This window comes from Meriones unguiculatus, chromosome 6 (assembly GCF_030254825.1).
Source record: "Meriones unguiculatus strain TT.TT164.6M chromosome 6, Bangor_MerUng_6.1, whole genome shotgun sequence".
Taxonomy (NCBI): domain Eukaryota; kingdom Metazoa; phylum Chordata; class Mammalia; order Rodentia; family Muridae; genus Meriones; species Meriones unguiculatus.
Window position 1 is genome coordinate 18,356,885 of NC_083354.1, and position 17,648 is coordinate 18,374,532.

Genomic DNA, 17,648 nt, shown 5'->3' on the forward strand with positions numbered 1-17,648 from the left:
CACACAACTGCTTCAGTACAGTTACAGTAAGGGAAACGGGGGCAGGAAGTACCTCAAGGGTCCCCAGGAAAACTGCAGCTTAAAGACGGTGGTGGGCGGGGTCTGTCTGTAAGCTGAGCCAGCGCTCACGGAGAGGATGCTGTTCGCCCTAACTTCACAACAATGCAATACTGTAGTGTGCGTTACATTGCCAAATTGCCATGCGCTGTTTGAGCTGAGAGGCCCCGCCCCACCCCCGACCCAGGCATGCTTTTGTCAAGCATGTTCTAACACAGCCTGTTTGGGGTCGGGTGGACGCTTGACTCTGTCAGGGGCTTGGTGGGACTTGGTGGGGGTGGGGGAGGGGGAGTCAGCAAGCAGCTAAGGGTATTAAAAACGCTGTACCCTTGAGAGTAGCTAGAAAGCAAACTATTTCCAACCCTATTATTGTTTATCCCATGATGTAAAAATATCTGCAGCAGAAACCCAGGCCGGGAGCTCAGCCGTGAGAAATCCAATCATGGAGAGAAAACTCAATCAGGAACTCCAGGCTGACGGCCTCAGCTTCCCTGGTTGGTTTCTGCTGGAGGTTTGTAAGCCCCACAATTTGACATTATCTACCTGTAACTATTGTTTTGTTTTGTTTTTAACTTGGGCGTCTCACCCTAGGGGACAACCTGTTCCACGTGCCTCTCTCAATCTGGAACTCCAGGAGACCGCCCCGATGTGAGCTCCCTAGTCAGTTTCTGCGGGATGTTGTTAACTCTGAGCTTGATGACGCTGCTTTTGCTCTCAGTCAGGTCACTCCAGTTGTCTCTGGTGGGCGGCACGAGAGCCTGACCTAATGACGCTTTGCTAATGATGCATCCGCTGCTACTCTTGCTTACTACGTGTTTAATAAACTAACTCGTTCAAACACCAAAAACAGAGCTAGCACAGATAGTTCTCTGAACTGTACAGAACAAATTGTCAAGATTGATCAGAGATTTTTAAAATGGTTATAACACATATCCGAGTATAGGAGGTGACAGACATGTCAATTAGCCTTATTTAATTGTTCTATTGTGTCCAAATGCATTAAACCATCATATCTTATCCCCAAGTTAGCATTGGTTAAAAGCTTGTACTACTCTTGAAGAGGACCAGAGTTCTGACACTCTTATGGTCCCTGTGGACAGTGCACTCATGTGCATGCACACATACACACACACACACACACACACCTGGCTTTAGCATGGTGGTGCACACCTTTAATGTCAGCACTTGGGAGGCAGAAGCATCCGATCTCTATATTCAAAGCCAGCCTGGGCTACATAGTGAGTTCCAGCCCATCCTGGGATAAAGAATGAAACCCTGAAAACCAAAACAAAAGCCTTTTAAAATATATGAACAACTGTTAAAAGTTTAAATTTAAAAGTTAAATTTAAAAGTTAAACTGTTAAAAATTTAAATAATGCTATTATAATGTTCAACAAATCCATATATATATCCTTAAAATAATATATAATATGCTACATATTATATATTATAATGTTCAACAAATCCATATATATATATACATATATATATATATATATATATCCTTAAAAGGAGAGCTTTAGGGATTTAACTGCACAAATACTTGGAAGAGATTCCTTTTGTGGTAAATAAAAAAACAGCACAGAACTGATTGTAATGGTTCAAACGCCTTGAAATAATGGACATTGCTCCCTGAGTATCTAGTAAGTTCAACACCTAAACGCACGAGTGATGAGCGGGCAGCCTGCAAAAGTGTGGCTGTCTAGGTTTTGGTGAAAAAGAAGCCCCCGGTGAGAAAACTTTCCCAGGCTCTCTGGGTGAAATCCAAGATGCACATCATATTGTAGAGCAGCCTGTTTCCTAGATGCTGCACCGTCAGAAGTGACCCCAGCATCAGCATGAAGCACCCTGGTGCCGCTGTCCGGGTAACACAAACCTTTGCTGTGACTAATTCAGGTGACAATTTCACCAATGTGCCAGTTGCCCCAAAGAGACAGTCCTGACTGCTGACGGAATAGCCCCCACTACCACAGTTCTCTTTCACCACGAAGTCGGCGCACATTTCCATGAGGTTTGCTTTCTATGTTTTCAGGCCCTATTATAAACCGCCATCTGGCAAGCGGAAACACACCAGGCATTTTCAATAGCCGATCACCCCTTCTCCTGTTTCCTCCAGTAAATAGAAAGGCTCGGGAAAACTGGGAGGTGCCTTCCTACCCATGAGGTGATCTTTTTCAACCTTTGCAGTCTGGACCGAAGAGTCTCCACCATGTCATCGGGATGACACCCACACAGAACACAGGGCAGGACTTTGCTCAGTACAGGCGGAGGTCTCAGACACTCAGAAGGCTGCTGTAACTCAAAGGAACACTAGGAGGGAGCTGCACTTTGATTCCATGGAACACAGGGTAAACACCTGAGTCTCATCTGTGCCCTTGGAAGCCCAGCCTTTGGCTCTGAAAGTGAGAATACTGAGAGCCAATGGCATCAGCTCTGATGGTCAGAAGGTATGGCTCACGGCCAGAGAGCCATAGGACTGTGGAACAGTCGGACTCTGGAGGTGTGCACAGGACAGGGCAAAGGATACAAAGATATAGTCGTCCATGTATCTCTTCTTCAGGTTCTCTACGATGGAGCCCTCCGTGATCTTGGATAGCAGCACCATGTCGTCCACACCGCTGTGCTTGACATTGTGACTCTGCCAGTGGTACCGGTAGGCGCCTTTGCTGCCCTGCAGACAAAAGCACACGATGGGTTAGGATGCTCATGTTCTCCTGCAGTTTCCTAACACACACACACACACACACACACACACACACACACACACACACACGTATATACATATATATTTCATATATGTATTTCACAAATAAACCGTGTCGTAAAGCACAGCTAAGATTCTGAGTCCCAGCCTTGCCACCTACAGATAAGTGGGGGGAAAGTCACCCTGCTCCAGTGTCCTGCTGACGCGGTACATTTTGTTTACTTGTTAATTGGAGTCGAGTCGGGGTCTCACATAGCCCAGGGTAATGTGAACTCGGTTTGTAGCCAAGGATGACTTTGAGCATCTGATCCTCCTGTCTCCACCTTGAGGGTGTTGAGACTATAGCCCCAGCATACCTGGCTTATGCATATGATGAGGATCAAACCCAGGGCTTTAGGCATGCTAGGCAAGTACTCTACCAACTGAGCCGCACCCTAGATCTCTTTTCTCATTTGTAAGCTCAGAGAACTGAGACCCACTTCACAGAGTGACTGTGAGAATTACACGAAACAGCACATTCCCACAAAGCATTGAAGAGATCAGGATTACAGTGCCCAACATGGAGGAACATCTGCGGAGCCCAACAGGAAGGACCAAGTCTTACACTACCTGAAATCTGTTTCTTCAGTTTGTCAGTAAAATCAAAATTAAACTTAAGGTTACAAAGTATAGAACTGAACCCCAAAGTGAGAAGAACGTGAATTACCTACAGTTAGGTCACGCGGCCACCTTCTCAAGTGATCCAAACTAGTTCTCCTTCAGAAACTTCTCGACGGCCTCTCACGCTGGCCATCCGCATGCATAAGATAGGCCAAGCTGGATGCCTGTCACCACTACACTAGCCAGGAAGTTCTACACCATCACAGAACATGCTGTGTCTGGTGGAGTCTCCTTCCTTGAACCAGTGAGGCCTTGGCCTTGGCCTACATTGAGGGCATTTAGCTTTGCAGTAGGGGAGGCCTCTGAAAGCTCTGGGCTGCAGGGCTACCTCTGATGCGGCATTCCCATAGTGGGATGCCCATGCAAGGTTGAGGGGAGGAAGCACCTTGGGTGGCTGCATTTGGGGGCTCACAGTCCATTGAAGGATACCCAGCAGTGATGGGCAGTGACTCTCATACAAGTTAACAGTCAACACACAAACATACATGAAGTTCAGCGTTGTGGTCCAAGAACCCAAGAGGCTGAGGGAGGAAGACTGTGAGGTCTAAGCATGTCTAGGATATATAGCAAGGCTCTGTGTCAAATAACAATAAAAAATAATAGACAGAATAAACATACAAAAACATTTGAAGGGTGGGGCATGGGCCCTTTACGCTATGGCATACTAAAGTGATGACTTCTGAGGTAGATCTCAAACATTTGAATTTTTCAGAGAAATTTGAAGAAAAACATTTGTTCTCATATATACTCATCAGGGCCAAAAAGAGCTACCAACAAACAGAAAAAATTAAATGAAAGAAAAGAAGCTTGAATACATGCCTAGTTCTGACAGGAGACACGATCCTGGAGTATTGTGGTTTGCTCTTAACACTTGCCATGTTCTCACAGAGGTGCCATGTTCTAGGCTAGTGCAACGGAGCAAGTATCACTCAGTCCTGTCCCCACTGTGTTAGCTCATGACTTGGGGAAGTTTCCACAAAGCAGGGAACGTTTACAGACCAGGGTATCCAGAAAGGCTGGCTGCTCAGACAGCAAAATTAGCATGAGAAAACAAAAGGAGCCGCTCTGTGAGAGACAGCAGAGGTGGAAAGAAACAAGACCGAAGCCGTATTAACTTTCACAGGGAAAATACATGAAGTTGCTTTGTTCTGTGTGAGGAGGACACAGACTCCCTTGCTAAAAGTCAAGTCCAAAAGCAATCCTCAAAACCCAGCCAAGAGGAGAGCCACCACCAGGAAAAGCGTATCACACGCCAGGGGTTCAAGCTGTGGAAAAAGGTTCTAGGAGGTTTACCACCCATGCTGCCTAGTGGAGGGAAACTGTCCATACGATATATTTGGCTTTCCCAGAACCACAGACAACAGCAATTCTGCACAATTACCTCAGACGTCACCACTCCCCCTTCCTCTGTGGCCAGCAGAGAAGAGAGGAAAGGCGCTGCCCGCAGCTTGACTCACAGGGCTCCCTTCTTATGCCCATGGCCTACTTCCAACCAGACAGGGCCCATGGTGTTCCTCCCCGGCTCTCTGGCTACCACCCCCCACACACAAAAGGCCAGAAATGTTATTTTCCTTTTGAAAAGATATAACTGAGGAAAACAGAAAGCCATCGATAACTGGTTATTTACTGCCTACAAAGAACAAGGGGCCGGGGAGGATGTCCCCTTACGAGGATCCTCACGGTAACCTATGTTCTATGGACAGTCACAGGGTCCACTGGCTCCTTTCCATCTCACGGTCCTGCCTGCTGTCTCAGAGGCTGATTTCTCCTCCTGATGTCAATCATTCTCCAGAGAAATAGTGCTTCCTGCTGAGGCTACTGCGCATTTTTGTTCCAGATATTAATATTAAAAGTTGTCATCCCAGCCTCAAACTCACTATGTAGCTGAGGATGACCTTGAACTTCTGACCCTCCTGCCTCCACCTCATGAGTGCTGGGATGGCAGGCAAAAGCCACCACGCCTTCTTTCTGCAGAGCTTGGGATGGAACCCAGAGGCCCCTGCATACTAAGCAAGCACCCCACCAACCAAGCTCCAAGCCCTTGTAGCTTGTGGCTCCCTTTTCTCACTTCCTAGGCTTTTGTCTGGAACACGAACCGAGAGTTGACTGAGTGGTTGCCACAAGCAAGCCTGGCTTACAGTGTTTGTTATATGACATTTGTTTTACTTCACAGTGGTACTGCAGTGATGCACATTCAGAAAAAAAAATAATTCTTCCAACTCCTGTCTTTTCCCAGATTTTGCCAGTAATATGCAAAGAGCCACAGCTCTGAGCATTCCCGTCCTCAGAAGGGCAAACATTCCACCTCACCTCTCCTTCCCCCGTGGCCCAGCAGAGCAACGCTGTGCCTTGAATGTATTCAAGCATTTCAATTTTTGAGATTTTTTTCAGCTTTTGGCTTTTCAGAATATCACGCCATCGTAGGTCATGTCCCTGTGGAGTCTCCTCACTCACAGTAACCAGTCTGTTTACCATTCCCAGCAGCCTCACAAGACAGGGGCTCACATTGCCATGCTCCCTCCAGTGAGCAAGCGGTGAAGCCAACAGTGCAGCCGGCTTCAGACCCACCCAAAGATGGCTTCTTCCCATCGCCTTCCCAGGGCCCCACCCAGCTTACTCCTGTCTATCAATACTGAAATGGCAACAGGAGACCAGAGTATATCTGGGCAGAATTCCTCATGAAAAAGAAACATCATCAGGCCTAAGATGGTAGCTCAGCAGTTAGGAGTACTTGCTGCTCTTGCAGGGATTCTGGGTTCCATTCCCAGCATCCACAGGGCAGAGAGCTCACAGTCATTTTTAATTCCAGTTCTAGGGAATCTGGCACCCTCCTTTAGTCTTCATAAATGTACATATATACTTTGGGCACATACATACAGACAGACAAAAGACTCATACACATAAAATACGATTTTAAAATCCTTTTAAAAGAAGACACACTATCTTTGCTAATGACTCAGCATCAAAGGCTGAAACACTGAGTTGCTTTTAATTACACAACTTTTCTATACCTAGTTGGTAATGAATCTGTGTGTGTGTGTGCGAGATCACATGTGTGTGCTCATGTGTGTGCACATGTGTGTAATGACTTCCTTTTTCTTTCCCTTACCTCCCAGGCAACAATGGCTGCATATATGAACTCTGTCTTTACAACCCACCCCCAACATTGTGAATTATCCTGTAAAATTTCAAGGTGCTTTCTCAGCTTCTCACCTTGCTCTTCCCCTCCTTCCCAACCCACCACAAAAAGACAACAATCGGGTATGTAGATGAGACAGAGAAAAAAAAAATGTTTTCAGGAGAGGAAATTTCAAAAGAATGATTAGAATACAATGTGTATGACAAAGCCACAAAGGAACCTGCTACTTTGTATGCTAACCTAAAAAAATTCATTTATAGAAATAAAAATTTTTATTTGCAATTTTAAAAAATCAGATGAGATAAAGCTGGAGAGGGGAGAAAGGAAGGATAAGAACCCTGAGGAGGGGGAGGCCACCCCAGCCAGACTGGAGGAGGAATCAGAACCCAGAAGGTAGAAGCAGGGCTGAGCAGGGAAGACAAACAGAGATGAAAACATGCCCAGGGAATCATGGAGCTCAGGGCTCTCAGCCAAGCACTCAGCGGAGTTAAAGGTGAGCAATGTATTATATAGGAGGCAACTGAGTTTAATGACAAAGGCCTTTAGAGTCAGGGAGCACACACACACACACACACACACACACACACACACACGCAGAGTTAAAATTTATAGCCTTCTAAGGAGGGCTCTCAGTTGCCCTAGGACACCAGCTACTTTCTCAGAAGCGTGAGGATGTGTCACAGTTCCAGGGAAATCCCCTTGACCATACACTCATGTTTCCGCTTTATTTGTTCTGCCTATTCCTGGCTGGGCGGAGCAGCCTGGCACGACTGGGTGGGATGCAGGGGCAAAACTTCTCCATGGTGTCACCCATCCTATCCTCTAAGAGCTGTTCCTTTTCACCTCTCTGCTTGCTCTTGAGTTTCTCCTTTTGTCCCCTTCTCCCTAAAAGCAGTAGGTTTTTACTCAGAAAGGATACAAGGTGGGGGGTGGGGGTGGGAGTGGACGAAGCACAGAGAACTCTTGGATCAAAAATGAAGACATACTTGTCTGTAGCCCTGAAAATCAGCAGTTACAAGGATTCAACTGTCCTCATACTGCACCCAGGTTAGTTTCTAATGACCATGTAGTTTAAGGAGAGGCTGTTAATTCATACATAGGTTCTGGAAAGCAGAGTATCTCTACACCCATCTCCTAGCCTAGTTTAGGAGTATGAACGCACCCAGACATGGGTCTTCTTCACCAGGAGGAAGGAAGGGCCACAGGGCAGGAGCTTCAGGATTGTGATGATTCTGCCTGGTTTTAAAAGGTGGAGATTCCCCCCACCCCATCTCTGTCTGTCTCTCTGTCTCTCCCCATACCCCACTCTGTGTGTGTGTGTGTGTGTGTGTGTGTGTGTGTGTTTACTAGGGTGGGACTAGGAGAGCAAAGGTGAGTCAGCAGGCACACACAGGCAGCATTGTGCTCTCTGGTGGCCCACGCCTCGTGGCTCTGCAAACTCTGGTTTACCCACTTCATCCAGAGGAGAAGGAGCCCTTCACGGGCAATGCCCTTCACTGGCCAGGAACAGGGAGACTGTTAAACGTACCAAGAAATACAACAGGCCCAGTGTTGGGAGAGATGGGAGGCTAAAAATACCCTTCAGACTCCTAAACAATATTTTTAGGGCACAAGCTAAAAATGGGCATCAAAATTTAGAAACTAGTCAACTAAATAAAAACAAAATCCACATCCTATTTGATCTGCCCATTTTATTTTGGGAAGTTTACTTTAAGATACATATCTGCAAGCTGGGAATGGTGGCACTCGCCTTGAATCCCAGCACTCCAGAGGCAGAGGCAGGAGCATCTCGTTGAGTTCAAGGCCAGGCTGGTCTATAGAGCAAGTTCCAGGACAGCCAGGGCTACACAGAGAAAAACAAACAAGAAAAAAAAAATGGAGCTAGAGAGATGGCTCAGCAGTTAGGAGCACTTGCTGCTCTTACAGAGGACCTGAGTTTAGTTCTCAGCTCTCATGTAGCAGCTCATAATCTTCTGCCATTGTAGCTCCAGGGAATCTGATGCCCTCTTCTGGTCTCTGGCCTACTGCACTTACTTACCATGCAGCCAAAACACATGTACACATAAAATAAAAGTAAACTTCTTTCAAAAAGCCTTATTTTGGTGATTCCCTTAATGCCTCACTATGTAAAAAGATCTTAAAACATTTTAAAAAATAAATAACTAAGCCAAGGTTTGAAAATATGCATGAAGGCTGGGGAGACAGCTCAGCGGTGAAAGCATTTGTCACAAGTATATGAGGATCTAAGTTTGGCTTCCCAGAAACCATTAAAAAGTCGGGTGTAGCAGCACAGATATGTCAGTAATCCTAGAATTCCTATGGAGAAAAAGGAGTCAGAAAAAGCAGGATTTCCAGAAGCTGGTGGGCCAGCGAGGCTGAGGTACAGAGAATGACACTGCCTCACACGAGGAGGGAGGCGAGTTGGACACCTACATACAGTGGCATGTGTGAAACACACACACACACACACACACACACACACACAGCCCACACCGTGCACATCCATCTTGCTCGCTGTAGTGTCCACACAGACACTTGCTGCAGTCCTCTATTGGGTCAGTCCCCACCTGTTTCTGACAGTTGTGGGGAGTGTTGGTGGCTTATACTCTATGTCCCACAAGTCTTTTCCTTTCTGTGGACTCTCAAGACCAGGGCAAGACCAGGCCCCCTTCAGTTGGTAAATAGGAGTTATTCTGGTCATCTCTCAATTCTCAGGGGTCCCAAGGCCATGCTCTAACCCTCTCACCTCAGAGAAGTCTCCAAGCCAGCCACACTAGGATGCCTTGCAGAGGCTCCGGAGTGGGCTGGACTTGAAGCTGAGGGGACAGTCTCTTTTAAGCAATGGTCTCTTCCTTTCTCCTGGGAAGAGCTTCCTTCAAGAATAGCCAGCATGGTTCTTTCTCAACGTCTAGAAAAAAGGATAGCTCCTGCCATTCTGGTCCTCATCAAAAGTCCCCTTTGCCCTCTTTGCTCCTTCTCTAGAACACTTTTAAACAAACCCACACACATCCTGGGTACTCAGGGCCACAGGTTCCCAGAAAGCAGCTCAGGAGGCCTGGGCTCCCAGAAGCCCCCAGCGTGTAAGCCCCAAGCTGAGAGGCTCTGCTAGAGGCCCCCTTAGGAGTGGGACAGGAGATCAGGGAACAGTCTATCCTTTCAGACCTAGTCTAGACCCAGGAAGTCACCCACGTGGTGGCTGGCCTCGCATCTAACGTGCAAGCCCCAGCAAGGCTCCCCTTTCTAATTGCTTTCCCCTCGCTCTGTCTCCATGCACGGATCTGTGCGTGTATGGTGGGAAAACTGAGTCACGCTGTCCCCTGCTTGGATGCAATATTCTCTGGCAGGCTCCTCCCTACTCTACCTCCTACGCCTACTACCCATAAAGCACTGTTCCATCAGCCCAGGCTGCCCTCTCTGGGAACCCCACCCCACCCCATGCAACAGCAGCCTGGCACCTGGCTCCCAGAGCTATGCCTCATTCAGCACCTGTCCAAGACCCAATACAATGGCCAGTGCATTTGTGGGTGCCTCACACTCACTTGCTGAATAAATGATACTGGATATAATTAGAATTTATTATAGACTAGCTAAATGTCATTCTATTTTAAACCCTAACATATAACATGTTTAATTCTAACAGTCTCACCAGGCAGGACACTGCTGCACAGAAAGGCTAAGTTGCTCAGCACCTCGAGCGCACATGCGCACACACACACACACACACACACACACACACACGCGCGCACGCACGCACGCGCGCACGCACGTGCGCACGCACACACACACCCCCCCTGTGCTTTAAACCCAGGCCTTCTGCTGTCAGGGGGGTCATACTTACTGCAGGTTCTGCCTGTCATAACGAAGTGAATGGCGCTGCAACTGTGATCTTTCTAAAGCTCACTACTTCGCTGCCTGTAAACTGTGTCCTTTCGTTCGTCTAAAAACGCCATGAGACATTTCTCCTTGGAGAGAAGCAGGTACAGTGTAGAGAGCATCGGTGGAAAGCCCCAAAGCTCAGAACTCACAGACCAGAACCTTCGACGTGGCCTCCGATGAGACCAAGCTCCATAAAATGGAGTCAGTCTCCAGGGGACACCTGCAGGACGCAGGCTGTGTTTGACATGTAGCAGTTAGTGTGAGCCAGTGCAAGCTGAGTGAATACACAATAGGACAATGAAATAGGATGTGTTGTTTCACACCTGCAATCCCGGGACTCAGGAAGATCACTGCACATTTGAGGCCAACCTGGGCTCCTTGTGAGACCTGCCTCTTTGGCTAACCTCAGGATATCTTAGCTACATAATTACCACAGTGTGGCAGCGACTGTCAGGATGAACGGGGACCCTGGGCCCAGAAGGTGCACTGAGAAATTTCTAAGTAGCTTTCTAGACCTACCTGTCTCCAACTTCAGGAAGTCAAAATGGAGGAATCAAATCCCCTTAAAGACATCCCTTCTCTCCGGCTTTTCCAAGCAGGGTCTCATGTAGCCAGGGCTGCCCTTGAACTCCTGATCTTTAGCTGTGTACCACTCCATCCAGCTTGGCGTCCTTCTCTTAACTCTACAGCCCAGCTAAGGGTAATACTCAGGCCTTAGCGAGGAAAGTGCATTTCCAGCTACAGAGCAATGTGAACTGAGGGGCTGAGATCTTCTCACTTGGCAAATGTCTTTTAATCAGGCGAGTGATGTACCAAACACCCAAAGGCAGGCTAAGGAACTAGCTGGGGCTCTAGTGTGGTGCTCCTCAGGGAGCCCTTTAAGAAAGTACCCCACCCTTCCTGCAGTCAAGTATAACGTTCTCAGGTGAGTGGCGCACAGCTGGGCCAGTCTGCAGGCCTGAGCGCAGGCTCTCGCTCTCTCATGCCTCAGGCAAGGCCAGTTTCACAGAATTTTATTCTTCACAATGAAGAAACTATGCATATTCAAACATGACTTGGGAACCTCCCTGACAAGACTGTCACTCATAAGGGTCAAAAAGCAGAGCCCCACTTCACCCTGTGACCTAATCTCTGGTTAGAAGTGGATCCTCTCTTGGGCGACCATGGCCGAGTAGTAAGTTTCTCTAACTGCCTGAAGAGACTGAAGTCACCAGGCCAGCAAGCTGACTAGGAGGACCAGCTTCCGTGGCTCTTGTTCACGCCACTGACTGAAACAGAAGCGAAGCTAGAAGGTAACTGAACAATTTCTAGGTGAACTCTGAACTCTTGCAGTTTCTACATTTAATGCTATTCTGAGAGAAAGGACCTCTCAGGAGAGTGCATTATCAGCCTGACCAAAAGTCTCTCTAGGCTGGGGCTTAGCTGGGAGAGTGCCTGTCTAGCATGCACACAGCCCTGGTTTCGACCCCAAGCGCCACATAAACCAGGTGTGGCATGTGTGGTACCTGGTATGGACTGCACGGGTACATCCCTGTACTAGGGAGATGAAGGCGGGAGGACCAGAAGCTCAAGGTCATTCTCAGCTACACAGCAAGTCTGAGGCTATCCTGGGTTATCTGAAATCCTGTAGCCTACTCTCTCTCTCTCTCTCTCTCTCCTCACTTTTTCTCCTCTCTGCTGACTGAAAAAAAAAAGCTTTACTTATGCAAAACAGGAGTAGAGATGTGACAACCAACTCCAACTGAAAAGAGCTTTTAGAAGTGTGGAGGGATTTTTGTTCTTGCCTGTGCTTTGAGTACACACACACACACACACACACACACACACACACACGGGGGAGGGGTTCAGATATATGTGTGTGTGGCGGTTGATGTCAGGTGACTTCTTGACTACTCTCCACCTTCTTCTCTGGGGCTTGCAGAATGGTTAGACTAGCTGACCAACAATCGTGGCTCAGGGACACCCCTCCCCCTTTATCTCCCCAGTGCTGGGCTCTCAGGGGGTACAGCATACTGACTTCACGTAGATGCTGGGGACCCGGACTGCGGTCCTTGTGTTTTCACAGCAAGCATTTTGCCTGCCGAACCATCTTTCCAACCCCACCCTATGGTTTTTACAAGCGAACATGGAACACTTAAAGAACACAAAACACAGGGTGCCTGGGCCCAACTACTACATCTACTACACACCCAATGCTCACAAAATACCTCCAAAGAGGGGGCGGGATACTGGTAAGATCCCGCAGATCAGGACGCCTGCCGAGGCACAGCAGGGGAATTGTGCCCATGAATCTCACCAGGAAGGTTTGCCTAAACAAGAACCCAGCGCTGCCAGAATTCAAGGCTACTGAGAGAGGGAGAATACGTTTTCTCCAAGGATGAGCACGCCTCCTGATGAGTTATCCAATCCCAAGAGGCCAGCCCTAAATACATATACACATAAGCAACACTAAATGGACTCAGTAGGTTTTTAATATATGGATATAAATGTGTGTGTGTGTGTGTGTGTCTTCGTACACACGTGGAAGAATAGTAATTAAAAAGGAAGTTTTTAATTTGCGGGGGAGTGGGTGAGGGTATGGGAGGAGTTGGGTTAAAGGGAGAGACGGGGTAGAAATGGTGTGAGTATGTATTCATGTAGGAAATGCTAACAAAAAGTAATAAAAGGAAAACAATTTAAATGGTGAGGTGTTGGCATATCACGGGCCGCTTGGGGGTGCTGTGTCAGGATGTGCCAGTTGAGCAAGGGTCTAACTGATCAACAGCCTCCGGGGGTGAAGGCAGCCTTTGCAGAGGCACACTGAGCTATGGGGCAGTGAGTCCAGGAGAAAGGCTGTGCTGAAGGGCAAGGCTATCTGGGCATCACTGAGTCACGCATGCTGAATCAAACCCAGGAGCGAGCAGTCCCTGTTTCTGACAGGAACATAGAGGTCTCCTCAGGCCTTTTTGAAGCCTGACCTATATTTAGAAAACACATTCCTTTAGAGAAATAAAACCATAAAGGCCTCATTCTCAGAGCACTTCAGGTACTTCGGGAAAGTGTTTACCAGATCAGGGATCCTGAACCATGGAGGTGAGGGCTGATGGGGCCACCGAAATGAAGAAAGCCACCAGAGTAGCCAGGAAGTCAACAGCACACATTAATGTCATAAGGAGTCTCTCCTTTCACTACCTGGTGGGAGAGTTCAGGACCTTTCCTGCCCTTTGCACTCATGACTCACACACCCTGGACATGAGGAGTGGAATAAAACCAGGGCTTGGGGCTCAAGGAATTCTGAAGAGGTATTGGGGGAAAGAGAAGCACAGAAATGCCAAAGATGAGCTTGCTGATGGAGTTAAAGGGTGGACCAGAAGGCAGATGGCTATCTTCTGATGCCTCTGTGAAGGGCTATCTCACAGAGGCCACACCCAAGCTGTCAGTCCAGTCTGCCAGCGGCAGCACGCAGCGGCCTGAGGGTGGAGAGGGTAGCCGGGCCTGTGGAGCAACAAGCAGAGACCTGTCCCTCCTTGATGGACTCTGAAGGGGTTCTTACTAAGCACACACACCCCAATCCAATGTCCAGAATGCTAACCACCACAGGGCAGAGCAACAGACACACTCCCAGTTGAGCAAGCAAGTTCTGGTGGTGGCTTTACAAGGACACCGACTGGGATGATCCGGCCCGGTGAGCTAATCCTGAGGGAGCTAATCACGGCGTGAGCCTGCGGTGGCCACATACAGGGACCAAGGTCTGAGTGTAGGCAAGTACACGTTTTCAAATCTGAACTGGAAAGGAAGGTATGAGCTGTTAGGCAGAGAGAAAAAAAAAAACACCCTCTCTGAGGAAAAAGGCTCAGACCGCAGAGAGGCTTGAGGAGCCCTACAACCAGACACCCAAGAAACTAAATGTTTCAAAATCTCAAGTAAACAAAACAAAACACCAGCCCCAGGCAGGTTACTTAACCTCTCCTGTCTGCACCTTACAGAGAGCTTGCCTGGTTTTTGTCATGCCTGGGATGGAATCCAGGGCTTCGAGCATGCTAACCGTGTTTTCTCAGAACCCAGCTGCACCACCAGCCTGGGGCAGAACACCCCGTGTGCACCTATTCGGGTCACATTTGGCCGGTGTGAGCAGGTGCTCACAAAGGCCATGGGTCAACCTCTTGTGCCATTCCTTGGGAGCTATTTGCCTCGGGTTTTTTTTTTTTCAGGGTCTATCTTGCTGTGGCCAGGGCCTCAATAGGTTAGAATGCCTGGCGAGCAAGCCCCAGGGTCCCTCTTGTCCTGCCTCATTATCGCTGAGATCACAGTTGGCTCCCACATACCTGGCTTTTCATGAGTGGGCTAAGGATCAAACTCAGGCTCTCCTGCTTGGTTGGCAATCAAGTCACCAATTAAGCCGTTTTCTAAAACCCCCAGAATATTTACGTATTCGTATTCAAAACCCTACAGTTTCCACTCCACTTAGAAAGTGCCTTCTCCATCCATCAGCCAACTAGTCCAAAGCTCTTCGCAGATGAGGAATCTGGAGCCTCGGAGATGACCCATCAGGTCCACAGAACCATTTTTGGAGGAAGCAGGATCAGAACTTGGGTCTTCTAACTCTCAACCGCTCCCTGGGTGGCTCTCTGTCCTTAAGTCTTCCCTAACAAACCTGGGGTATGGATGGCTCTTAATTAATTTTTTTTTTAAAGTTTTGATTTTATAATTATCCCAAAGGTCCCAGAGAAAAGTATTTACTACTTTGGCCATTTACCATAACCAACTAAGTCTGTGCATTTAGACATTTTTAGCCTCTCCTATAATAAACATCAGTATTTATTTGTGTGCATACGTATGCATGTGCCACACACATGTGTGGAGGCCAGAGGACAACTGTGAGACTCTGTTCTCCGTTTCCACCATGTGGGTCCTGAGATCCCAAGTCAGACTCTCAGGTTTGGCATAAGGATCTTTCTTTACCTGCTGAGTCATCTTACTAGCCCACTATTTGTGAATCTTTTCTTTTTTTTCTTTTAAGATTTATTTATTTATTTATACAGCATTCTGCCCACCAGAAGAGGGCACCAGATCTCATTATAGATGGTTGTGAGCCACCATGTGCTTGCTGGGAACTGAACTCAGGGCCTTTGGAAGAACAGCCAGTGTTCTTAACCTCTGAGCCATCTCTCCAGTCCTTATTTTTGAATCTTGACTCCGTGGCAGACTTGGAGAGATCTTCCTGTCTCTGCCTCCTGTTTAAAGGCAGGAATAAGCACAACCAGCCTCTTCTTAGGTTTTATTGTTGTTGTTTGTTTGTTTTTAAAAGTATCATAGAATGCCACAGACCTGTCAATCATATCTACCCAGCTCCTCCCACCTACATTCTTCCTACTCTCTTAATGTGAACACGGATAATGCATCCAGCTACATCCTTTCAGTGGGTGACCTCGCACACACAGCAGCACCACTTTGAGGAATGCCTTCTGTCTACCTTGAGACCTCTGGCTATGGAATTTCACAAGGATCCTTCTGCTATTTACTTTCTCCTGCTGGAATCACTAAAACTGAAAACGAAATGGGACCTGGCCGTGTCTGATGTGATTACAGGCATGGATGAGTCACACCAAGAAACTCTCCCGACTGGGTAGAAACCTCCATGCAGGCAAACCTGTTATTTCCTACTGTATTCTGTGACACATCAAGAAGGTGATCAGCGTCACCTCCAAGTGTGCAACTTCTCAAGAGCCCCGTCTTTGTACTAAGAACTAAGTTAGGGTGTCACACTGCTTTCGTTTTATTTATTAAAGATTAATTTGTGTGTGTGCATGTGTGTGTGTGTGTGAGAGAGAGAGAGAGAGAGAGAGAGAGAGCGAGAATACTTGCACTTAGGTCTCATATTGGTGGAAGAGAGGACAGGTTACCTTGGCTCTTGCCACTCTATAAGCAAAGGGATGTTTCCAGCCCACCCCAATGTCTAGCAATTACCAGTCACTGGGAATCCAGAGCTCTGGAGCCTCTCTTCTTGCAGCACCCTCCTTGGTGGAGACTGGCTGTGTGTGCAATCCTGAAGTAGCCACTTGCTTTGTACTGAGAAGGAAAATGCATTTCTTTTTTTTTTTTTTTTTTTTTTTTTTTTTTTTTGGAAAATGCATTTCAACATATCATTTTAAAAATCGTCTCAGGAAAGTCTCAGCCTTGTTTGTTTCTCTGGTTTTTAGGCTTCTTACCCAAACTTTGTGTGTGTGTCCGGGCTGGAGCACTAGATTTTGACTTTTTTTTTGAGGCAAAGGTGCATAAGTCCCACCAGAGGAGTTGAATATAACAACCCCAGAGAAATCTGCACTCAAACAAAATAGACAAACAAGAACTCTGTTGAAGGAAATAAGTGTGAGGGGTATGCAGACATGCTCAAATACGTGTGCACATGATGGGGAAGCCAGAGGCCCAGGAGGCCCAGAGACCCATCTATGCCTGCCTCCCCCAAGCTGGGATTCCAAGTGGTTGACAACACCAAGCTTTTTCCTTGAGTTCTGGGACTAGAGCACGGGCTCTCATGCTTGTAAGTATTTTACCCAATGAGCCATCTCTCCAGCCTCTCAAGTTTCCAGGCACCCCTCTGCTCTCTAAACCCAGCCTCCCTTGTTTGACCATGCATGATACCATGGAGCAGAACTTGATACCTGCTCTCTTCCAGTTAGATGGAAAAGAATGTGTCAACCCTTTCATGCAGACGACACTGCTCCATTCTGAGTGGGACAGTGAATTAAAAACAAAAAACAAAAAACAGAAGACACCATCATAACAAGTCTAAGTTGTGCTTAGAAATGCCCAGCCAGGCTGGGAGGTGGTGGCACATGCCTTTAAACCCAGCATTTGGGAGGCAGGGGCAGGTGGATCTCTGTGAGTTCAAGGCCAGCCTAGTCTATAGTCCAGACAGCCAGGGCTACACAGAGAAACCCTGTCTCAAAACAAATAACAAACAAAAACAAATATATAAACAAAAACAAAACAAAAGAAAGAAGAACAGAAATGACCAGTCAGACCACAAACACATTTGTATAGTTTCTGCCTTGCAAAAAAAAAAAAAAAAAAAAAAAGTGCTGGAAGTATTGATACTGTATATTCTGTCTCCACATGTACAAATGCCCCTTTCTGTCCCTATCCCAAAATACCAGAAAAGAAGCACCAGGTTTTCTAACCTTCTCCCTGGCCTATGACCCTTTCCCTTCCTGGGAGTTAGGCCAAAAGCAC

The 17,648-nt window shown here is 47.4% G+C and overlaps 1 protein-coding gene across 1 annotated transcript in view; it reads right to left on the bottom strand.

Annotated features, from left to right (window-relative positions):
* Myo1e (myosin IE) overlaps positions 1 to 17,648 on the bottom strand; it is a 182,885-nt gene that overhangs the window by 102,468 nt on the left and 62,769 nt on the right. Inside the window, exon 2 of the mRNA XM_060384821.1 lies at positions 2,585 to 2,728. Coding sequence (XP_060240804.1) covers positions 2,585 to 2,728 — 144 coding nt within the window. The remainder of the gene's footprint in view (positions 1 to 2,584; positions 2,729 to 17,648) is intronic.